Source organism: Macrobrachium nipponense, chromosome 37 (assembly GCF_015104395.2).
Source record: "Macrobrachium nipponense isolate FS-2020 chromosome 37, ASM1510439v2, whole genome shotgun sequence".
Classification (NCBI taxonomy): domain Eukaryota; kingdom Metazoa; phylum Arthropoda; class Malacostraca; order Decapoda; family Palaemonidae; genus Macrobrachium; species Macrobrachium nipponense.
This window is the reverse complement of record NC_061097.1, coordinates 27,913,218-27,939,362: the sequence shown is the minus strand read 5'-3', so window position 1 is coordinate 27,939,362 and position 26,145 is coordinate 27,913,218. Positions and strand designations below refer to the sequence as shown.

The window sequence follows — 26,145 nt, the reverse complement described above, 5'->3', positions numbered from 1 at the left end:
ATGGACGACGAGGATACCTCCAACTACCAGAGCAACGGAGAGTTCGACCTGATGGAGTTCTCCGCCACCAGGAACATCACGTATTATTCGTGTTGTCCAGAGCCCTACCCTGACATCACCTACACCATCAAGATCAGGAGAAGACCCATGTTCTATGTCTTCAACTTAATTCTGCTGTGCGTTCTTATCAACGGCATTGGAAAGTAAGTACTTTATATATATATATATATAGATATATATATATATATATATTATATATGATATATATATATTATATAATGTATATATATACATATATATATATATATATATATATATATATATATACATATATATATATATATATATATATATATATATATATATATATGAATATATATATATCATATATATATATATATATATATATATATATATATATATATATATATATATATATAAATATATATATATATATATAATATATATATATATATATATATATATATATATATATATATATATATATATATATATATATATATATATATATATATATATATGTTTATACAGTATATATATACTATAATATATTTATATATATATATACATGTGTATGTATAGTATAAATATACATACACGGACAATTATTTATCACCTTCATTTTATAACTTGTTTCGGTACCTTTCCCATTGAATACTTTGATATCACATTTTAACACAATGAGGAATAGTCTATTTTAGTTCAGGTAAATACAGACTATTTAAATGTTACACGTAATAATTTCATAAGAGCTCTATTGAACTGATCATTCATCAAATCTTGCATGGCATAGTGCAATAATGGCACTTTATTTCAGCACCAACTTCTGATATCACGGTTTTCAGCGAGAAACAGAAAAAAAATTTATTATTAGGATGTTCAAATGTGAATGTAACCAGTAGCACCATTTCTCCTTAACGCTAATTTTTTAATGACTTCCACGCATTTTCACGGAACCGGGTTTTCCATCTCTTTAACTCCACTTATATACTATGTCAAAATAATATCAATAAATTCAGCCTCTTCCTTTCTTTTGCATTCAACATTCACATCACTTCCATAAAGGAGAGGTGGCTTACATGCTCTCCATACTTTTGCTTCTCAACATCTTTTACATATACCCTAATACTCGCTTTGTTACCTATTTAGTGGCACTAGTCTTTGATCTTATCATCATCTATTTCCATTGCTCCAAACAAATCAACACATCCCAATCTTCCATCACCCTTCTTTTACTCATAACCTTCTTTTGTTTAAATTTACCTTTAAATGTCTCATTCAAAACCTACAAACTCCTTTCCTATTATCTGCAGCTTCTCTTCACTATTATTAAATATATTGCTACTTTCAAAATGCATGTCTCCCCTCTTTGAAATGTCATGTAAGATTGTGCAACATTTTTCAGATTCCTAGATAGCTTAGAATAGGATGTTTTAAAATGTGTGTTCAGATTTCGCATTGCATGTTGTAAAAGAATATATTAACGTATAACGTAAAAAGAGAGAGATCTTTGTCTGTTCGAAACTATGAATGTTTAACTTTTATGTCAACACTGTAAGATTGCGAGGGTCTGCGAGATCCGTTTGCTTTCCTAAATCTGTCAACGCATGTGATAGCGAGAGAATTGACTCTTGCATTGTTATCAAAACATGTCAATCTTAATTGTCGCTCAGCCTCCGTTTCGATCTATCGAGTCGAGTACATGGTCTTTTTTTTAACAAAGACTTGTCTTTGTACGTGTATGTCTTTTGTCAAGTCACCCACGTGGGAATTACACATTTCTTTATGAAGATTGCATCAGATTTTCAAAGCTACTGGAAGCAATTCGTGACAAGAACGTTTTGTATCATATCTGCCCTGTCCAGCTTTTCTGATAAAGGAAGAGATTTTATTCAATCATAGAACCTCGAGGCATTAACATTCTCTCTCTCTCTCTCTCTCTCTCTCTCTCTCTCTCTCTCTCTCCCTCGACGTCATTGAGATTATATTAACGTAACGTAAATTGGTCACTCGTAACTTGTGAGGAATTTCATATTTGATATTTCTTAGAGTTTATTTAGTGTTATTTAGTTTCTTTTGTGGATCTGAACAAACATCATTTCGTAACGGCGCCTGGTTTTGTGAAATTGTGTAAGACAAGACTGCTGCAGAGAAAAGAAGTTCGTATACCAAAAAGGTAAAGTGTTATATTTTATTAGTTGCAACTAATAACGGATAGGAATTGTGTTTAACTAATAATGGATAGGGAGTGTGGGTTAACTAATAATTGATAGGAACTGTGGTTAACTAATAACAGATGGTTGTGAAGGTTTGGTAAAAACTGTTGGTTATAATGTTTTGAGTGAAAAAGATTTACACTTTTACACATTGCTGATTTTTTGTGTTTGCGTTTGTTCCACTGTTTGTGCACTTGTTCATTTTCTTATTGAAGTTGTGCCTTTTTATTTTATATTTTCATTTGCATTCACAATTTAATTGACTTAGTTATTTTCATTGCTTAATCATTGCACATTTAATTAAATTTAACACTTGTGAATTAATTTGCATTTACTTAGAATTCTTTTCAAGTTTTGTTATTGTTTAGCACTTGTGAATTAATTTCAGATTTTCAATTATTGGCCTAACACTTTTGAATTTCAATTGAATTAATTTTCTTGAATTTTGTGATAAATTAATTTTGATTTAATTTTACTTAATTTGATTCAAGAATTAATTAAACTTTACTTTGTTTTCAAGTAACAGTAATTTTCCCTGATATTGTGAATTTCACTTATAAATTTTGAATTTAATAAATTTTTTTATATTTAAAATTTTTATAAGTATTTCATTTATACCAGTATATTTAATTATGATTATATTTATGTTAGGTAGAAACATAGAGTGGTAATTGATTTGCTTTCTTCAATTTACATGAAGTGACTTAGAACCAGGGAAGGTTACTTAGACTTCTGAAATCAGGGAAATACTTAAACTTTTATAATTGTTGATGGAGTGATGCCCTTTTGATTAATTTAATTACTTACAAGATTACCTCACACCTGTTTTGATGAACTTAGTCCTGATTTTCTGCAATACTGGTAAGTGTTAAAGGGATCACTGTTGCCTTTAGAGTATTCAGTCGTTTTAAACGTGTTATGCGGGTTCAGGTGTCTGGCTTTTGTGAGGTAACATTAAATGAATGGTAAGTGTAGTAACCGATACTTGGCACATCGTAACACTCTCATCAATCCAAAAACTGTATCATCAGGAAATCTTCCACGCCCTCCCCCACCCAAACCCATTTTTCTTTCCTTGCAGCTTTCAGCTACATCTGATGTCCTTTCTGTGTCTTCTGAAATCACTCCACCTACAATCTTAAACTTCATTTCAGGCACAAAACACCCACTGGTTCAGATCCACTTTTGAACCAAACAGTGGCTATTATATACACTTTCTAATATTTGTTGTCACTCCATCGAAACATCATCTGACACTGCTTGAACACCCCTTCACGCTGCATTTTATATATCTATGTTAATGAAATTATACTGTTTTTTCCTAGTATACTAAATAATCTCATTCCATAATTATAATAACTACAGCCACCTCCGTCACCTTTCACCTCACACAACATAATTATTCCTCTCACTCATTTCCTCAATCTAGATTCACTCTGAACATTTTGACGGGCCATCCAATCACGCATTCAGAAATCTAGGTCTTCTAAAACCCTCCTTTAACTTCTTAGTTATCAATTTTACATCGTGAATTATCGACAGCACTTCTCAGATTTATGCTACCCCCTTGCATCATACAGATCCGCCTTGCTTAAACGCCAATACATTCAATAAATCTTCAAAACACACAAGCACCTGGTACAGGGACTGCTTTCTATCCGAAGAGTGGTCCTTTTCTCCATTTGCATTTTCTTCTGGCGCATATCTCCGAGTTGACCTTTCTCTTGCATTTATTCCCCCTTAAGAAACTAATCCTTATACCCCCACAAATATCTGCTCAGATTTACAATACAGTTCTATTATACACAAAAAAATAACATCTTCTTCGCTCAGTTTGCCCTTGACTGCCATTCTCATCATTTTACATGCTGATAAATCCTACGTATGTGGACATTCGCATTTTGTTATCTGTTAGGAATCGCTGTAGCGTTGCAACTCTGCAGTAAGACATTTTCTCGTACTAAAAGGAAGTCTGACATCCCGTTCTCGTTCCCGACTGAAAAGAAAATTCTGCTCCGATAAAGTTCTTTCTGCAACTTCTGCAAGTGCAGCGTTTCAATTCCTTGCTTCTCGTTTCTTCTTTCTTTCGCCCGTCACGGCCTTTGCTTTCATATATATATATATATATATATATATATATATATATATATATATATATATATATATACATACATGTACAGCGTATACATACATAGGCTATACACATATACATATATATATATACTATATAAATACATTTTACTATATATATATATATATATATATATACGTGTATATATATATATATATATATATATATATATATATATATATATATAAATTATATTAATTGTGGGTATCTTGACAAAGTACTCCTCCCCCAAACCCCCTTCCCCGCCCGCCACAACGGGGGTAAACTCTCCTTCACTTCAATACTCTCTCTCTCTCTCGGTAACCTCTCCCGTATACGCATCATATATAAATACACACGCAAAAACATACATGCTACACATTATGTATATATACTTCCATTGTTCAATGCCTCCCATGGCATCCATATCCAGGTATAGTAGACATACATTTTTTTTCTTTGTCTCTTTCTTTCTCTCTTCGCATTTCAGCGCTGCTGGTGTTCTACGTTCCGAGCGAATCCGGGGAGAAGGTGACCCTGGGGATCTCGTCCCTTTTATCTATGACTGTTTTTCTCATGACGATCCGGGAGAGCCTCCCCCCGACGGAGAAGACGCCTCTCATAAGTAAGTCTCTCGCTTTCCTCCGTGTTTGTGGCAGCGTTCGCTTTTGCTCTCATCTCTCTTACTGAAAATTCGTGGTGTTTTTTTTTTTTTTTTTTTTCTCTAATGGTTGGCGGATAATGGTAAAATTAACTGCAGGGAGCACAAGTTCATTTTCTCGCATATCCAATTAGAGTACGGCGTTGTTCTTGTCTTTCACATGCGTACACAGACGTATATATATATAAGATATATATATATATATATATATATATATATATATATGTATAAGTGTGCATATATATATTTGTGTAAGTTTGCGTAAGCATAAATTCATACATTGATACATCATATATATACAAATGTATATATATACATATATGTATGTATGTATATGTATGTATGTATATATATATATATATATATATATATATATATATATATATATAATTTATATATCGAGCTACAAATGTCCTTTAATATCTAGTTCGCTCTACCTCGGAATTAATATCTTTCATATATGTTTAACCGAAGGGAAATTTTTTCTCGATAATAGAATTGCCGGCTGACGGGCACGAACCATCGACATCTTCAATTCCAGGACTGGCAGGCGGGAGGTGGCATAAACTTATATCCTCTTGCGGTGGCGGGGTGGGCCAAGGCTTCACTGCCAGTCCTGGAATTGAAGATGTCGATGGTTCGTGCCCGTCGGCTGGCAATTCTATTATCGAGAAAAAAATTCCCCTTCGGTTAAACATATATGAAAATATATTAATTCCTTGGTAGAGCGAATTAGATATTTTTGTAGCTCGATATATGTATATGAATCACGGTAATGTGATATGACTTATATATATATATATATATATATATATATATATATATATATATATATATATATATAATTCGTCATTTTTAAAGGGCAAAGTATCTATATGAAATTTTAATAGCTTATAGAAACATATATATATATATATATATATATATATATATATATATATATATATATATTATACATAAATTCGTCATTTTTAAAGGGCAAAGTATCTAAATGAAAATGCTAATAGCTTTATACAAAACGAAATACGAATAGTTCTTTAATATTTACCTAAAATGACTAGGACGACGTCAGGATAGGGAGCAATGAAAGGTTAAGCCTGATAAGAAAGGGAATAAGGATAGACCGACTTGGATTAAAATAAAGAATGCGAACAGTAAAAATGGAAAGAACTGATGAAAGAATAAAAGGAAACTCGATAGGATGTGGATTACAAAACAACGGAAAAAAGTGAAGTTAAATTAGTGTACTATAAACTAAGAACGAGAAGAGAATGAAGACAGAATAAGAGGTATAAGAAGGGTGAAATATACTGAAACAAAACTACGTATCTAGACCTAGCAACGATCCACATATATTTATAAAACAAGTATTCTATCACACTTTTCTACTGATTTTAAAACGAAAGCCTAAGACTAATCCTTGCATTGCAATAATATAGCAATTAATCAATAAATCAATTAATTATCAGGCTTTGACCTAGTACAGAGCGAGTAATTTTTTTTCTTTCGTGCACATGACGCATTAACACATATGTTAAATCCTCAGGCAAAACAAATGCAAAGATATTGTTTAGTATTCCAGCACAGAAGTAGTAGCAATGTCCAACATTCTACATAAAAGACTCAAGCGGCAAAAAAATATTTAGTTGAACTGAAAAGGGCATCATTCCCATAACGTAAAAGTCCTTGGCTACCATTGATCATCTGAAGGGTTGTTGGGGCGGGAGTAGAAGCTTCTAGAAAGCAAGACTGAGGCTCCCTTTTCAGTTATGGGCGATGTTGAGTAGCCCTGTGCCCTCCAGGAGTTGAAAAAACTCACTTTGGTATTCTATACCTAATCTTTGCTACCAACAGAATCACCTTATTTGGAGGAGTGAATATCACCGGGTAAGGTCCTACACTTGTGAATGCAATTGGTGTTCGAACAACAATGTTCTTGTGTCTGGACGAATATGGTCCACTCAGATACTTTCTTGTAGTTCCAATGTTGTTGGGGGCGAAGTGTAGAAAATTCTTTGCAATACTGTCATCATCATTGCTTTCATCGAATTGCAAGAAGTCTTTGTAGCACACCGCCTATAAGTAGTTGTCTTTGAGGCAGGATGGGCATCACTCACCTGTGTAGTCTATGAGAAATACACCAATTTCTTCTGCCTCAAGTTAAAACAGCTTACCTTGATTCCTTCCTCCTATTGTCCCTCAAGATTTTATATTTTCTGGATTCTGAGGAGGGCATCTCCAGGGGCTGAAAGGATTTATGACACCCATATGGGCCATATAGAAGGGAATTTCACATCTTCCCAGTGACTGGAGAAAACTTGGATTGTTAAAAAAAAAGTGGCACATTAGTTTAAATCATTTTGGTTGTTTCCGTTTACTTGTAATCGACACTCGACTATTTGCTGAAAATACTCGTGTCTATATAGTTGTTTTTAACATTGATTTCATATCGTAAGTTAACATATTTCAGAAAAATACACGCTACAGCCTATTTACTGCTTCAGGCGGTGCCAATATTTGCAAAAGACTTGATAGATGGTTGTAACAAGAAAACTTCACAATTAAAGTACTATGTATCAAAGGACTAATGATTTTCCCAAATTTTATTATTTGCAACACTAGTATTTCAACATTTTTACCATATCTTGGATTGAAGACTCTTTTTAATGATGAGATTAATAGAAAAAATAAGGGAATGATAGCAATGCTCTGTACAAACAAAGATGAGTACCATCTTTAAACTTTCATACCAAATGGATTTTATCAGCGCATGCGTATTTTACGTGTGTTTATCTGCCCCCTTTGGATGTGGAGAGAGAGAGAGAGAGAGAGAGAGAGAGAGAGAGAGAGAGAGATGAGAGAGAGAGAGAGAGAGAGGATTTTATTGGTCTCATTTCAAAAGTACAATGCCGCCTATTTCTGATCGTCCGTCGACAAGAATGGAAAGTGTCACATGTCCCAACTTTTGGAGCAGCCTGAACCATTTCCAAACTGGAAGACGTTCCTCTCACCAATGGGCCCCCCCTCCTCCCCCCCCCACCCCCCCTCCCCCAACCTCCCTTTGCCCCCCGATGATTCCTTGAACTACTTGAGAAAGGGGCTAAGCCCCTGAACTTCGACTCCTCTGTTACCTAATTATCTTTGGCATAATTCAGTTGGTGCAAAATGATTGTTACGTGGTAAATATTGGGTTGTTGGATAATACAATTTTATTCAAAGATTAATTTCACTGTACACATAACTTGTCTATCAATAATTATCAAAGCTGTTTATATCGGCCTAAACGATTAATAATTCAACGAGAGATGAAATTCTCCGAAGGCAAATAACTAGACGGTAAAAGGGAAACTTTCGCATTCCATCCACTTCCAAGATCCTCGAAACGGCCGTTTGAAGCAATTACCTGATCTTCCAGTTCAGCGTCTCAAGTGAGGGTTTCGGTGAAGCATTGGTTGCTAAAAATAGCACAAATGACTGAATTAATTCTGCTTGCTTAAGCAATCGCCATCATTAATCGCCAGAAGGATACTTCTTCTGATTACGATATACTCTGGAAGGGAAGGGAATATACAGTCTGGAACCTATGACGTCTTTCAGCGCTAAAAGGAAATTGGCAGTAAAAGGTGTGGAAGGTGTAACAGGAGCAAAACCTTAAAGCAGTTGCACTTCGAAATAGTTGTTTGGGGAGGGTGGATAGCAAGATGGAAGAAAGATAATATGAATGGAGGTACTTTAAAAGGAATTAAATGGGGTTGCAGCTAGGGGTCGAAGGGACGTAATGCCGACAGTGCACCCTGTGGGGCGTACTGAAGGTACTAATCCCCTACGGAGATGATACACTTTGGTTCTACGACAAGAAAACTACCATACTGCAGATTCATGATTAGAAGTAAAATGGTAACATATGAACATTAATCATAATGTATATCAAACTAAAGCCAATACAACAAACACTATTGGATGGCAGTCCCTCAAGCAATTTACAGTACTTATCTCACTTTTCGAAAATTGAATACTCGAGGCAAATATGTTGCTCGAAAATTAATAATTAATGCGTAGGTGACATTATAACTAAAAAAAAGAAAAAAAAAAACCTGGGAGGTGAGGAGAAATGAAAGAGCTCTGTCCCCAATAGATTAGGCTGCTGCCGATTCAAAGTTCTGTCCATGATTTTTCATGATCGAACATTTTTATATATAAAAAAAACACGCACACACACAGAAACTAACTACGAATTTTTGTTTACTTAGCAGAAAGTACTCAGTTCCTTGTAATAAAACTCGCTAATTGCTTTCGTGAGCGATAGGTAGGACACGGCTGCAGGTATACGGCGTAGGTAGGAGAAGAGAGGAGAAGAGGAATAAGAGGAATAACAGGAGGTCGGAAAGAAATTCAATACAGAGAAAGAGAATTAGGAGCGATTAGTCTATTTTTCGTGCTGCTGCCTATTTTTGTCTCGGTGAAACCGAACTCCTGGCAAAGAAGTCAGGATAAATAACAAGGCTTTTTACATTTCGAAATGAAGCCAATTTAATTATACGAGTCAGAATAAAAATACTTCAAAGCGGTTGAGAAGGCTATTATAACGCAAATCTCTAATGAGCTATACCAAAGGGAAAAAATATTCCTGAATTTAATATTAAATATAAATATGACAATAAATTTTTATGATGTACAATGTTAATCCCTCTCAATCATAATGAGTGGTTTCCAATGACGTGTGTTGGAGATTTAGAAGACCATTGCCTCAAGTATTTTTCTCCCTTTTTTCATAATTCTTCTTCAACTATTTCCTCTGTCTCTGGAAGTATTGTGCCTGAAAGTTCTCTCTCAATTTTTTTTATTATAGGAGTTCGATCAGTTTTCGTAAATCTCATGCTAATTACTCCCTTGAGTCTGACTTTGCTTGGCGCTTCTCATTAAACATTACTGTTTTATTTTTAGTTTTCAGTAAACGTAAATTATTGCGGTGGCTTTGTTTTCCGTCCGCACTTTTTCTATCGGCCTTCAAATCTTAAAAACTACTGAGGCTGCAAATTGGTACGTTGATCATCCGCCCTCCAATTATCAAACACATCAAATTGCAGCCCTCTAGCCTCGGTAGATTTAATCTATTTAAGGTTAAAGTTCGCATCTGGGGAGCAATTGAAGCACTACTGGTCGTAGCTGATAGCTTTATATAGCATTAGACATTGTACAGAAAACTCGATTGGGCAGCAGAAACTTCAGCGCATTTTTAACTTGTTTATTATTCATCTCATTTTACATATTACTTCAAACTGGATAAGAAGTAATATTATGAGCTGCTAATTCGGTAAATGAATGTTATATTGCAATACACTAGAATGTGCTTGTAATACGGATAAATTATTGCCGCCAGCAACAGACCTACTGACCTCTGGTGCAATAGGTCATGAAAAGGTCGCTGAACATTACGACCCAATTTGGTTGGATTTGCAAGGGCGCAAGATTCACAGAGAACAAAGGTTTCGGGTAACGGGGGTCAATTGGCAGTTGCTTATTTTCGAACTATTTTCGATATTTGAAAGGAGGGGGGGGGGGGGGGGGGGGGGGGGCGAATTGAAACTTTAAAAGTGTGCAAATTTTACGTGGTGTATAAGCGCTTTACAAAGGGGAAGGTATAAAAAAAAAGGGTATATTCCACACTTGGTCCACGACACCTGTCCACCGATCAGGAATGAAGTACTACTTATCAAACCATGGTTATTTTTATGATAGCTTTTTTTTATAGCCATTTTAATTGGAAAGTTAAACATAAGAGATTCTTTTAATAACAGGGTTGGCGATTTTTTTTTTATTTTTAAAAATTTCAAAAAATTAAAAATCGGTTATATATTTGATTTGCTTTTATTTTTTTGATATCTTATATATTTGTTTTTTTTTTTTTATTTATTAGGTGTTTTTTCAATACTTTTCTCATTAAACTGCATTTTATGACAGAATTACTATTGATTTATCTTTTAGGTTTCCAGTTCTGGCTTAAAGTATGTAATTGCAATTTTTTGTATATCAAAATAAATAGCTGCAGCACAGTTATGCTAAACTTTTTATCAACCTCCAAACCATATTTTTCAACTTGTTTGCTTTCAAATAAAAAAATAAATAAAAAATCATGAGTTTTTTAATGAAAAAATCAGTGATTTAATCACTTCATTAAATCAGTTTGATTTAATCATTGCCAACCCTGTAAATTAATAGCATGCTCGAAAATATAATGAAATCACAGAACAATGATGTATGATATAAACAATACATTAAGTCTATCGGAGAGACATATTACTCGTTTAACCAATATACAACCGCAACTGTTAGGCAATTATAAGGAAGGTGGGTGGCATGAGTTATACGCAATTATCACTCGCTTATAATCGGCTTTGACTATCATGACTCTTAATACCATGCCCAATAATACAGTGGACTACTTTAGAATTGCTTTTAACTTCCAGTGGAACCACGTGGAATCTGAACATTAGTAACTCCAAGGGGAACAACGTTGAAAGTCTGAACATAAATAGGTCACTTCCAGGGGAACCACGTTGGAACTCTGAACATAAATAGGTCACTTCATGGGGAACCACGTTGGAACTCTGAATATAAATAACTTCCAGGGGAATCATAATGGAACTTTGAACCTAAATAAGTAAATTGAGGGGAACCATGATGTAGCTCTGTGCATAAATAAACGTTCTATAACCCTACTTGGTGCAGTATTTACCAAACCCTTTTCTCCCTCAGGTATGTCACTACGCGTTACAATCTGCCTCGTCAGCTTCGCCTCTGGGCTGTCAGTGCTGACGCTGAACATACACCACCGGGGAATCAGAGGGCTGGAGGTTCCCACTGTGGTCAAAAAAGTAGTTTTAGGAGGAATGGCCCGACTCGTCTTCCTCCATTTTGAGCCCCCGACGTCTGTCAAGGATGATAAGACCATCCTACAAAACGTGAGTTATGCTCCACGAAGGTTCGTTACCTTCAGAAACTTTAAATGGATTATATTGCCTCTTATTACTAAGGAAAAGGAAAGGCGCTCATTACATAGGAATTGGGAAATATTCCTAAAATGTTGGGTAGTGATGATAATGACAGCAAAATCTCTGACTTTATCCTTATATATAAATATATATATATATATATATATATATATATATATATTTACACAAATATAAACATACACACACAGACACACGTGGTGTGTGTGTGTGTGTGTGTACATAATATACATATACATACAAACACATCATATATCTCCTTCTTCTTTCGACCTTATTAATTTCACTACATAGCAGGGTCGGCCGCTCGAGTCAACTTTTTCGAGCGGCCGACCCTGCTACATTAATATATATATATATATATATATATATATATATATATATATATATATATATATAATGTACATCTATACACACATTTATATAAACAACGACAAATGGTAGATTTCCTTTTATCATCTTACTAAAACCTGACCAGTGTAAGACTTATGTGTCAGTTCGCGTCGTTTTAGTTTTGCACCGATCTATTTCTGGACTGTCCCCATAAACCTAACCTCTACCTTCCTTTGATGATGAAAGACCTTTTCTAGGAAGTGATTCCAGCTCTCTCTCTCTCTCTCTCTCTCTCTCTTTTCCAAAGGCTTCTTCTGAAAAGTTTTGCAACCTTTTAAGTCTACTTTACCATTACTCTTTCCCCAAAATAGTTTTCCTCTTGGCGTTTATTCATGGCTCCTCTCCTCTTGCTAGTTTTAATCACTAGTCCTAAAAAGTGTCAACTTTATTCCAACGCAGGTAACCGTTGGGAATCTTTCAGAAGTCCCTTAAAACAACTTTCCATCTGACGGCTTATTTCCTCTTTGGATGGCGCCTGGGTGATGCCTTTTGATAAATGAGCCAAATATGCTTTCGCAGTTCCTCATTGCTGGAAAAGTGTTTGGCAACTCAATTCGATTTACCATAAATGCAGTATGCATTCGCAGCACATAATTTATGCATATAGAGTTACGAGTGCATTGATGAAAACTCATACATGCGTAGAGCATGGGAAGGCTTGCTTGTTTGACTGTATGTTAACCTTTTTGTCTGCCTCTCACCTCTTCTTTATCCTCTCTAATAAAATAATATATTTCAACAACATTCGACAGTTTTATTTAGTGTCTTTATTTGCAATTTAAATCAGATTAAGAGGTGTGTTCTAACGTTAAAGGGGATATCGCAACATAGCATGTATTTATTTTCTCTCTCTCTCTAAAACTGCACGTTTTTCTAGTTATATCCGTATATATCCAATCCCAAGTAGCGTATTCTTTTTAATTCTGCTTAGAAAATGATTTCATTTCCAGCTGCACCAAGGAATTAAACGCCCAAATGGCAATTATTTCTAAGAGCCAGTTCGAGCACTGGAATAGGTGGCAGTAAATGAAGTAAAGCTAATGACTAAACTCGCAGAAAGAAAAATGAAGTTAATTTCCTTTTAAATCTCTCCCTCCTCAATGTTTCATTCTGACATAATTCAACGAGGGACATTTGATTGTTTTTTATTTCACTGCAGATTTAATCACAATACAGGTTGAATTTTGCTGTTGGTCGGATTGCTACAGTTATTCAGTTCAAACGAATGAGTCACTGAATATCAATTTTCAATCCGTTGCACCTGGGTGAATTCTGTGCCCTGTATTGTATTCATGCATTCTTATTTCTGCTAATAAAGAATTTCTCCACCAAAAGTGTCACTTAAACTACAATTTATCTCATAATTTCATCTTCTGCTTATAAAGAATTTCTCATCCAAAAGTGTCACTTAAACTACGAATTTTCTCCTAATTTCATCTTCTACTTATAAAGAATTTCTCCTCCAAAAGTGTCACTTAAACTACAATTTCCTCATAACTTCATCTTCTGCTTATAGAGAAGCTTATAGAGAATTTCTCCTCCAAAAGTGTCACTTAAACTAAGAATGTTCTCACTTAGATCATCCATAACTTCATCTGTAGAGAAAATAACACGAAAGTCTAATAGTCATTCAGAATGATTGCCTGTGCAAAAGTAACGTAAAGTCTTCCAGGCTCCAATGCTTAGAGTCAACTTGCTCCATCGTCCCAGGGTGCTCTAGATGGGGTTCAGTCGCCGTGAGATAATAACCCATTGTTTATTGTTGTTAGCGCTATAAAAGGGGTCTAAAGACCCTGCTGTTCTAGTTAGTGCTGTAGTTTTGAAGGAAACTTACAAAACCGAGCTCAAAATAAATTGCATTTATTCGGAATAATTTTACTTCATTCACTAACCATTTCGTTAAATAAATTAGCTTATTTTCTAAAATTAAAACAAAATAATAAAAAAAGCAAAATTCAATTGAAGGTTTTTGTTAGATACGAAAATCTTTAAATTCATGTAGAAATTGTTGTAGAATCTTCTGAAGCAAGAACCACGACTACAAATAGAACACAACATCAGTAACATTAATAAAACACAACAGAAACATTAACAAGAACTATTGAAGCTGTATCGTTTCCATAACTCTAAAATTAAATTTTCCTTTACCCACAGGATTTAAGACCCGAACCCTGCGGTCGCACGGACTCCATGAGCATGGAAAAAATCCACATCCGCGAGTTAGACGTGACAGATAACTTCCGCATGTCACCGAGATCTGCCCAGAGGCAGCAAATGGGTCCCAACAACGATACCCCGACAGCCACGCCTACAGCAACACAGGTCACAGGTACCTCATAAAATTCCGCTTTTCAGTATGGCAGAATTCATGACGATTCACAATTAGACGACTTGCCACTGAATTTTTTTATTTTTTTACTAAAATGATAAGTACAGAGGTGAACCGCAACATTTACGTGAAATAACTCATTGACTAAGCATAAATAGAGATATATTCCCTAATACAACTTGGCTCCACTTGCTCTGGTGGCAGTCAGTCCTGCTGCAGTCGATTGTGTTGGCCTTGTTAGCTCGTAGTTGGCAACTGATCAGAATCTGTCAACGAAAATCCCTTAAATTAAACATGCTTTTCTTTATATTTATACATATTTTTAATGTGTAAATGAACCGTTCCTACATCTGTTAGATGGGGAGTATAAGTAATGCTTTGTTAATCTACCTTCAACAGCAATATCTCTTTATATCCCATAATCAAATGACCATGGATGGACATAAATCCACATAGTTAAAACTGAAAAAAATAAAGGAGTAAATCTCATAACATTTTGAAAGATCTATAGCTTAATTAATGCTTGATATACTACTTATTGAATTAAAGAAAAAGAAAACACACCTGCCTCACTCCATTTAACTAGCAATGTCCCAACATCCCTATTTTCATCACATTAACATATTTTTTTTTTTTACATTTTTCATACGAAAAATTTAAATGATTTATTATTCTCTTTCTGAGGTGCAGCTCTCAATGCTGGATAGAGAATGCCATTTGAAATGTCATTCTTATAAATCTCTAGCGCTTGATTCCCTGCGATAATTAACACAAAATAACTATACTTATACAGAAATTTTTTTAAGGTGAATGATGAACGATTTATTATTTTTTTTAATTTAGGAGAGAGTCCCTTTAATTAATTCCCCTATTCAAAATTTTATAAAATTATTATAATTTCACTGGTTTGAGCGATAGCTGCCAGATAATATGTGAGCTGAACGATATTATTTAACGTGTTAAGGCTCGTCATATCAGTTAATGAGCAGATAACGATAGAAATTATTTTCAGCACGATTTTTTTTCAAAACCTATGAATCGCATACTTATTATTATTCCCCACCTTTAACAGCTGAAGTATAGAGCTATTTCATATCAGGACAAGAGTATTAATACACAAGATTGTAAAAAGTGAAGAACGAATGAGTACGAGAGAAAATAATACGCGAAATTATTATCTAATTTCTGTGTTACTCCTAACATTGAATGAAATATTATGATTTGTTACTCTTGTGATGGCAGAACGACCAAAAAGACATAGGTTCGATTCCTGGTCTGTTAGGTGTACTTATGTAAATGTATGTGTGTGTGTGTGTGTGTATATATATATATATATATATATATATATATATATATATATATCATATACCTTTCAGTGTGTCATAACCAAGGTGAAGTGAATCTGATATTATTGAACATATATGACTACGAGCTGAGCTGAATACAAAACTTGGGCCAAAGGCCAAGGCACTGAGACCTATGATGTCATCAGCGCTGAAACGGAAATTGACAGAAAAAGGTTTGAATGTTGTAACAGGAGGAAAACCTCAAAGCAGTTGCACTATGAATCAAGTTTTAGGATAGGTTAGAAAGTTAGATGAAGAAAGAGAATATGAAAGGAGGTACAGTAAAAGAAACGAAAGTGGTTGCAGCTAGGGTCCGAGGGCACGCTGCGAAGAACTTTAAGTAATGCCTACAGTGCACCGCTGGAGGTCAACTGACGGCACTACCCCCCCTTACGGGGTAATGAACATATATGAATGATACACATACACGCATACAATTCATACATTCATACAAGTGTGGTGTCCAGCAGACATACTCAAGTCCTCTCGAAGTTATATGCACACGTGTGTGTATATATATATATATATATATATATATATATATATATATATTATATATACTTGAGTATTTCTGGAAACCGAGTAAAATCAGAAAGACTTATGGATTAGGCCATTAAGGGAAATGGTTTTTTTTTTCAGTATTGACGAATTAAAATGACTTCATTGGTCTTTGTAAGTTTTAAGAAAATAATATGTAAGTGTGCATATGCATGTATATATGAACTATACACACATATAAACATACATACATATATACTATATACATACATACATATATATTATATACATACATACATACATATATATATATATATATATATATATATGCACATATACATATATATATATTTATTTATATATATATGGAGCGATCCAAAAGAGCTAGGTCCAAAAGAGCTAGGCCCAAAAGAGCTAGTACAATTGAGCTAGTCGACAAAATAGCTAGTTCCATAATAGCTAGTACCAAAATCGCTATTGTGCAAATACTAGTAGTACATTTGAGCTGTTCAAAAAGAGCTGTTAACCAAAATAGCTTGTTTTCGAGAAAATGTATTGTCGCTAAAACTGTGTGTGTGTGTGTGTGTGTGTGTGTGTGTGTGTGTGTGTGGTGTGTTCGTGTGTGTGTGTGTTTACGTTGATTACTGAGGTAAAAAGTAAAATAAATTTTTCTTCTGTCTCATCATATTTTGTTAGTTTTAACTGAAAATGTTAAAAAACAAATAAAACTTTAACCTTTAATATGTTATGTTTATAGCTTATTCATGGTAAAAAATCTTTAGTAGAATATATCATTATTTGTGTGCTTGCAATCAATTTTTTCAGTCTATCGTTTAATTTCCTTAGTCTTTCTTTTGACAGGTAATTGCTGCCCACTGATATACGCAATTAGATTGCTTCTCTGAGTGCCTCTTCTTTTTTAATTCCTTGAAAAAGCGCCATAAGGTTGGATGAGCAGTGTCATACATTCCCTGAATAGCACGATGCCATCCCTCTAACTTGTTATTTTGTCCTTGTTCTGTCGTTTTGTGTTCTTTCCCGGACGTTCCACAATTCGATGGGAAATAAGGGTTATTCTTCTTCCTCTTCTCTGTCGTCTACCAATGTGTATGTCTTCGAAATAGTCAATATAATATTTGCATTTCTTCATCCAATTGTAGACGTTCGAGGTCTTCATTTAGCTCTTCGAATGCATCTGTCACTTCATCTGGATTTAGAAACGCCAAAGCAGCCAGCATCTTGCTAATCCCGTGATTTGTATTTTTCTCCATATTGACTGTGATAGATGAAAGAAACATCCATTTATGTTTGCATCAGATACACTGTCATGAAGCATTGATAGCAGACTTTTCAAAATCTAAGTTACTTTTTCAGGGTCACAGTCTGGGCGTTTGTCTTTCAAAATCTGAAATACTCGTTCATACGTTGACTGAGCCTTATCAGGCATCATAACATAAACACAGGGAAAAAGAAAGTTTTCTCTAACACATGGATCGTATATAATTGATAAAATATTCTAGGAACGACTTTGAAAGTGCCATCACACATCCATATTTTTGAATTAGCAAGTTGATCGAGCATATGCTGGCTTGCAAATATGATTATTCGTTTTGAATCACTTGTTACATCACTCAGTAAGAAGGGTTCTGTATTTCCGTTTATAGTAAAAGTTTTAAATTCTTCTGGAATTATCAATTCGTTAATTGATAAAGGTTCAGGAAAATGGCCTTCAACCTTACGTCTACGTTGAATACGTTTCTGGAGCGCTCTTTTTTTAGGGAAATTAGCCATTGCTTTCGTCATCCAGCTCTTTGTACTACAGCAGCAATAACTCTTCGTGCTGGTGCACTACAATTTGAAGCTTGCTCATTCATTTTCCCTAAAGCAATTCTAACACTTTTGCCTCGCGGGATCTGGGGCATGATTATGTTCTTGTCCAATTTTTTACTTCACACTTTCTTGGTAGTTCGGCGCAGTTTTCAATGTCCTCTACAATCGTTCATTACACCATCTCCAGTTCTGGCTGGTTTTGTTCGTTGTATTTTATCGGTACAAATATCCATCGTAGCTAAGTAAATCTTTTTTTTCTTTCTTGGGACTTTATAATTTCCATAATGAAGGTGGAATGCTACTAACTTTTTTCTCCATAGATAGGAAAAAGATTAAAAGAAAAAATGAAGTAGAAATAACACTCCCATTTTCTTGAAACATAGTTATTTTGGGTTAACAGCTCTTTTTGTACCAGCTCAAATGTATAACTAGCTATTTTGTCACATTAGCGATTTTGATACAGCTATTATGGAACTAGCCATTTTGTCGCACTAGCTCAATTGTACTAACTCTTTTGGCCTAGCTCTTTTGGACCTAGCTATAATGTCGCATACTCATATATATATATATATATTTATATATATATTATATATATATATAATATATATATATATATATAATATATATACACACAACCTTGCCTTACCAGTAAAGTGGCGGAGGTTGTCACTCGAAAAAATAATTTGGAAGAGATCTCCGATGTTGACCTAAGCCGCCAATTGGATACCTTGAGCAGCAGTTGAAGGTGACTCACTCACGCCCCCCCCCCCCCCCCGAGCAAAAAATATTTTATATATATGTGTGTGTGTGTGTGTGTGTAGATCTACTGTCACTTTTTTACCAGATACATATTGTAATAGCCACAATGACCTCTTAACCTCTTTGAATTCTTTGCTCTTTTTTTTTTAATACTCTTGTCACTACAAAAAGCCTGAAGATTTAATTTCAAAGTGGCTTTTTTTTTTGTCCGGTACCGGAAACGAACCCAGGTCCCATAATCACAAAGAGGACACGTTGCCGACCTGACTACGAGAATTCAAGAAGTTAAGAGGGCATTGTGGCTATTACAGTTGCATATTATATATATATATATATATATATATATATATATATATATATATATATATGCATAGGAGAGAGAGAGAGAGAGAGAGAGAGAGAGAGAGAGCTCTAAAACCTTAATACGGGGAATATTCCCATTAATGAGGCGAGATCGTCTCTCTACCTGAGATCAAGGACAACCCGTTTATATTTGTGTAGGAGTGTGAATATTTAAGCAACATTAAGTGCATTACGTGCGAACCATTAATCGGCACAAGTTATGCCTTTTACCATAACACACACATACTCAAACTACAATTACTCAGAACATATATTAGTCGATGTGGCTTTATGGAACAAAACTGAAAGTTAACGGCCAGTATGAGTTCCTCGTTGGACGTGTGGTTTTCGTGCTCGCCTACTGATTTGGTAACGTGAGTTTTGCACCCTGCTCTGCCAAAGTGAGTCAGAGGAATTTAGTTTCTGGTGATTAGAAATTCATTTCTTGATATAATGTGGTTCGGATCCCACAATAAGCCGTAGGTCCCGTTGCTAAGTAAACAACTGTTCCTAGCCGCCACGTAAAATATGTAATCCTTCGGCCATCCCTAGGAGAGCTGTTAATCAGCTCAGTGGTCTGATTAAAATAATATATTTTTTTTACGGCCTGCATGAAATCTTATGCGGGAAATCTGAGGTGATAAACTGTGGTCTGGTTTCTTCAGATATTTTTAACGAGTATTCAGCCCTTACAAAAAGGTTTTCTTTAACGATTTCAGTATAAAGCCAAGTGTGATCATTAACATATATGACCCAGGAATGGCAGAAGATTTCATTATGAAAAGAACATTTTTGTTGGAGTATGAACTTATGCCTGGATGATATTGATTTGATTTTTGATTTGATTTATAAACAGATTTTTTTGCATTATGCCACCGCACTGGTGCAACTAAGGTCACTCAGCGCTGAATCGGAAATTGAAAGGCGTAACAGGAGGAAAACCTCGCAGTTGCACTATGAAAACAATTGTTTTGCGAGGGTCGACAGTAAGACAGAAAAAGAGACAATATGGATGGGGGTACAGTAAAAGGATGAGAGTAATTGCAGATAAGGGCCAAAGGGACGCTGCAAAAAACCTCAATTAATAACCTACATTGCACCGAATGAGGTGCACTGACGTCACTATCCCACCTTCATGACCTGAATACAATGAAAGGTTATTTAGCTTCGAGTCCTGATACGATTATACAGCAGAGGAGAGAATCTTTTGGGGAATGTGTTCTGAAATGTCTTCATTTGCTGAGAAATCAAAGTTGTCAAGAAGAATATTCAGTAGTCTTCTTGTTAAAACAAAAAGGTTATTAAGCCAATGGATTTAATGGCAAGAACAGATTTTTCTTTAATTACAACTGATGATTAACCGGTTGAAGTAAAATATGACTGAAGCAATGGGATGGATAAAAGAGTAATTAGGACACACCTACTGAAATAGAGGACTTTATGAGGATAGCGAGATACGAGGTAGGTATTTGGCGTCATTGTCACAAAGAATTCATTATGGGCGCAGGATCATAGAAGGAAGGAATGAAAGCAGGATCCGCTTTGGTAGTGAAATGAAGGTTTAGTGAACAAAGAAGATTTTTGTTTGAAGAGCATTTGAAAGAGAGAAGAGGTCGAGTCGAGGGATATAAGTAGAAAAACGGATACTAGATAAATAGACAGAGAGAGTGAGGATTTCGTGCCTGGCTGGAAATTACTGGAAACTTATTATGGAGCAAATTTTTCATTCGTAACTCTTTCAGCGAAAACTCATGCAATCAAAAAAGCTCAGTAATGCCGGATTCACCTTCTCTTCTCGACTTTTATTTCGTTTCCTTATGATTTTCTTATATTTTTCAATGGCAAGCGGCATATAATTTGGGTAGTGCTTATTTTACACAAGCACGCGTGCGAACACATACATTCTATATATATAATATATATACATATGTATATATAATATACATAATATATATATATATGTATGTATGTGTGTGTGTGTATATATATATATATATATATATATATATATATATTATATATATATATATATATAGACTCGTGTGTGTGTGTTTAATGTCTACACAATCAGTTCCCAATAACTTAACTCCTGAATAAAGGATGATTCTACAGTGCATATAACGCCCCCCAAAACACCAGCCTTGGTCTTGGTGCTTTTTGGACGGTACCTTCTGTACTCGAGACTCAGGGCAATACTCTAAACTTTAGAGAGAGAGAGAGAGAGAGAGAGAGAGAGAGAGAGAGAGAGAGAGAGAGAGAGAGAGATTTGGCCCTGGGGCTGGATTACGTTTACGATTACCTTTTTAGAGTCGAAAGGTAATCCAGCCTCTGGGACAAACTCTCTCACAACTGGCCTCTCTGTCGCTTGTACAAAAAAGCATTCCTTGGTCTACGTCACACCAGGTACCCAGTAATTGCCAAGGTGAGTAAAGTCACCTGTGGTTTTAATGCAACAATCTATTATGATAAAATCCGAGTGGCCCTTGTTTGTTTGTACTCCCCGGGTGACAGTAGGGGAGACATGACACCCACCCACCTCCGGCGGACCTGCTTGTCCGTGGGGCCCGGGTGTAGGGGGTGGGGGGGGGGGGGGGGGGGTGGGGGGGAGATATCCCACCCCTCCTCCGACAAACCTGTTTGTTTCGGAGGAGGACTACGAGGCCATTTTTATACACAGATGAGTGAATTAAAGAAATTAATATTTCAACCGACTGAATTTTAATGTGTATTGCGTGGAATGAAAGCAGGTCAGGTTTACCCGTTTCATTGTTAAATACTAAAGCAATTACGCCGTCTCTATTAAGTCTCTCTCGAAATAATTATCATAATCCTCTTAAAATAATCCAGACATACGAAGCCTACGCTGTCCCATATGACATCTGAAACCTAACGTCATTAAATGGTCTGTCCAGAGAATGAAGGCATTGTAGAAAATTTTCTTTTTGGTTGTGGAAAACTTTCTACATATTATTATTATTATTATTATTATTATTATTATTATCATTATTATTATTATTAATTATTATTATTATTATTATTATTCACAAGATAGACCTATCCATATGGGCCACACCTCACCAAAGGGGCCACTGACTAGAAACTGAAGCTTCCAAAGAATATCAAGGTGTTCATCAGGAAGAAGTAAGACGAGATAAAGGGAATTACGGAAAGAAGAGACCCCAATTATTAAAAAGAAAAAATTCAAATAATAAATTAATAAATAGATAAAATGTATTAAAATGTAAGGAGAATAGTATTAGGGCAGTAATGTACTGCACCGTCGCTTGAACTTCTGAAGAAGTTCCAATTGGAGGACTTCCTTTGGGAGGCTGTTCCAGAGTCTAACTGTGCGAGGAACAAAGATCCTCTGGAACTGAGGAGTTCCGAGGCCCATTTACTCCCAATAAAATCTCTGAACGTTTGATATAAACTGCCTGTTTATTGGCACAGCATGACGTATATTTTTACTGCTAAATGGGGGAGTATAATGCTGACCCATTTTTAATTGCAAAACATAAATCAATCATGCAGGAGAGACAAACGTACCAAAAATTAAGTTATTGTTTCATCTGAATGTATTTTTATTTTTATATTTCTCACTACCTTTCTTTGGCCCTGTATACTTGATTCATTACGTATATCGAGACGTATTCGTTTCACAACGATTAGTTCCTAACTAATCTTCAAAACCTATTGCTACCTATGAACCAATGGAAGGAACTAATTCTGCTTTATCAAGAAATAAAGCAGCAAAATTTACTCAGAACCACCCCCCCCCCCCCCCCACACACACACAAAATCAGCATCTTGCATCCCAAAAACTATCATAATAGAGGAAAGTAACTAAATATGGTTTAACGAGATGGCTTGTGTCAACTCTGCTAAATTTTCCATGATGTTATATGTTCGGTTTTTTTCGTTTTTTTTTTTTTATATTAAAATTAGAAGTAAAGAATAAATTACAGGAATTAACTTCGTCATATCTCAGAAAACACACATTGAAATCTTTTACCTAATATCATCCTCATTTTCGGTGAGAAAAACAAAAGAGTTTTGGCAATGTCAACAAGAATTTTATGGATCAGCAAGAATTTTAACATCGATAAGAATTTTTTTCCTGATTAATCATCACCAACTACAGACCTGATGACAGTGAGATGGTTAACAGGTAGTCACAAAAAGGCATTAAATTCTCATACTCCTAAAATAAGCATTCGGAGGATAATCAATAATATATGAGCGAATTCTTTACAGAAAACCCTCACAGACGCATCATGGATTTAGGTAATGTTGGAGATGTTAGAGAATGGGAGAAATGCGATCGTGACCGATACCAGTTCGAGTGGAAAATTCCCTTCCTCCGGCCCATTGGTTCAACGCTGGAGATTTGGTGCCGAACCAGTGAGATTTGGTGGCGCTCTCAAAGTTGCGACATAAGGCACCGACGAAGAAGAGTTTGAACGGGAGAAAAGTCGGAAGACATAAAGATAAAAGGTCACGCGATTGACCTGATGGCTGAAGCGCAGCACTGTGTTAAAATAGCAATATCTTTTGATTATATGAGTAAGTATATGGTGATGTACTTTATCACCCCTATTATGGAGTGTTCATTTTATGAGGGGGGGGGGGGGGGGGGGGGGGTGGGGGGGGGGGGGAGGGATGGGGGATTATCTCTGGTCAGTCTTCGTTGCCAAAACACACAGCACTCTATTAGGTCACACTTCACAGCATGACACCAGCTCTCGAATTACTCTGACATCTTAATAATATATTATTACTGGCAAGCGAATTATTTCTTTAAATGTTAAAAGGGAACTGAAAATATTTCATCGACAGGTATCTCCTCTGCGACTCCGAACAATTTCTCTTTCAGGAGACTTTGCATTAAACGGATAAGTAATTGACCACTGTTCTGTTGTCTGCAGAAGAAGAAGAAGTAGACGAGAGAGAGAGAGAGAGAGAGAGAGAGAGAGAGAGAGAGAGAGAGAGAGAGAGATTCTTCAGAAAATTAATTGTACCTTTTACGACAGCAAGAATATTTCAAATCTGACACATTCATAATACTAATTATTGTCCATCATGCATATATGTAAGTTCGTTACATTAAACATTCTGCTTCATTTACACGAATTCTCGGCCATGCAAATATTTCAGTGCCGACGTCAAGACTTATTTTGTAGTTCTGGACATATTATTTGTATATTTTCTATTTTATCTAACTCCTAATTGGATATATACTGCATCTTCTTGTACACTTACAATTACTTACTCCAATTACCAGGAATACCTCACTCAAAAGACGATTGTAACTTATTCAAAATACCTTGACGCACATCTCAATTCAGCCTCTTAATGAAGTGGGCAGGCACTGCGGTGTGAATGGTAAGTGTTAAGTGACCCCATTGAAAGGTTCTAAAGTATTTTTGATTCATTCTAAAAAAAAACGCTTGAGTAACGAATCAAAGAATATTTAATTCATCGGTGTCATTTTCCTCTTCAAGGAAGCAGCTACAGAAGTTGTTACCTTGTTACCTTTCAGTTTAAAGACTTATTTGTGAAATTTAGGTTACCAAGCCAAGCACTGGGGCTCTTCAGCAATTAAGACCTAAAAGAGGGAGTTAGCTGGAATGGTTGGACAGCAAGTAAGCAATCTACGAAGTAAAGGAAATGAAGTACAAAGCTTTAAAGGAGGAACTACGAGAAACAACCCACAGTTGCACTAAGAAGTAACAGTTTGGAGGTGCCGGACAGCAAAAATGAAGACAGGATTGTTGGGGGAATCGAAAAAAGCAGTATAAAAGACTAACATGTAGATGCCGCTACGGGCCGCAGGACGCTGCTAACACCCTTTAGTAGTTGAAGTGTATCTTAGTTTAACCAGACCACTGAGCTGAATATAGCTCTCCTAAGGCTGCCCCTGAAGGATTAGATATTTTTACGTGGCTAGGAAGCAATTGGTTACCTAGCAACGGGGACCTACATCTCAGAGCTGCCGATGTCTTCCTGGATACTTTAGAAGGATCAGAGAAGAAAATACTTGATATATCATCTGCCGCGTACTTTTCCAAAGTGAAGAATGACGCTCAGCTGAAGATTGAGAATAGAGTAAGATTATAGAAAATTTATCAGAGGCAAGCGCTGGGCTGGGACCTATTGAGGCCATTCAGCGCTGTACGGAAATTGGACAGTAAAAAGTTTTGAAAGGTGTAACAGGAGGAAAACTTCAAGCAGTTTGAACTATGAATCAAGCGTTAGGAGAAGGTGGAAAGTAAGATGGAAGACAGAGAATATGAAAGGATGTACAGTAAAAGGAACGAAAGGGCTTGCCTAAGGCACGCTACCAAGAACGTTAAGTGATGCCTACAGTGCACTGACGGCACTACTACCCTGCGGGGACTCAGATATACCACATCGACTACTGCGGGCAAGACAAGAAATCCAGTTTCTCAGAGAGGTTTGGTAATTTCAATTCTCGCTTTCACTACAGGTCGTGGGAATTCGAAGAGGCCGTTTGCATTTCTGCAGTCGTTATAACTTGTCTTTTTAAAGAGGCTGATCAGCCATTTCGGGAAAGAATTCTCTCGAATGGTGCTTCTCTTGCTTGCGGGATGATGGTCCTTTGAGAAAGCC

General features: G+C 35.6%; 2 protein-coding genes across 2 annotated transcripts in view; both read left to right on the top strand.

The window, feature by feature from the left end:
• On the top strand, positions 1-23,975 carry LOC135209328 (neuronal acetylcholine receptor subunit alpha-9-I-like). The gene is made up of 6 exons (XM_064242031.1): positions 1-203; positions 4,838-4,972; positions 11,476-11,564; positions 11,765-11,970; positions 14,566-14,740; positions 23,770-23,975. The coding sequence occupies exons 1-6, from the start codon at positions 1-3 to the stop codon at positions 23,973-23,975; spliced, it is 1,014 nt and encodes a 337-aa protein (XP_064098101.1).
• Positions 23,976-24,026: 51 nt separating this feature from the next.
• The window catches only part of LOC135209327 (uncharacterized), a 35,158-nt gene continuing 33,039 nt past the window's right edge, over positions 24,027-26,145 (top strand). Inside the window, exons 1-2 of the mRNA XM_064242030.1 lie at positions 24,027-24,078; positions 25,439-25,620. Coding sequence (XP_064098100.1) covers positions 24,027-24,078; positions 25,439-25,620 — 234 coding nt within the window. The remainder of the gene's footprint in view (positions 24,079-25,438; positions 25,621-26,145) is intronic.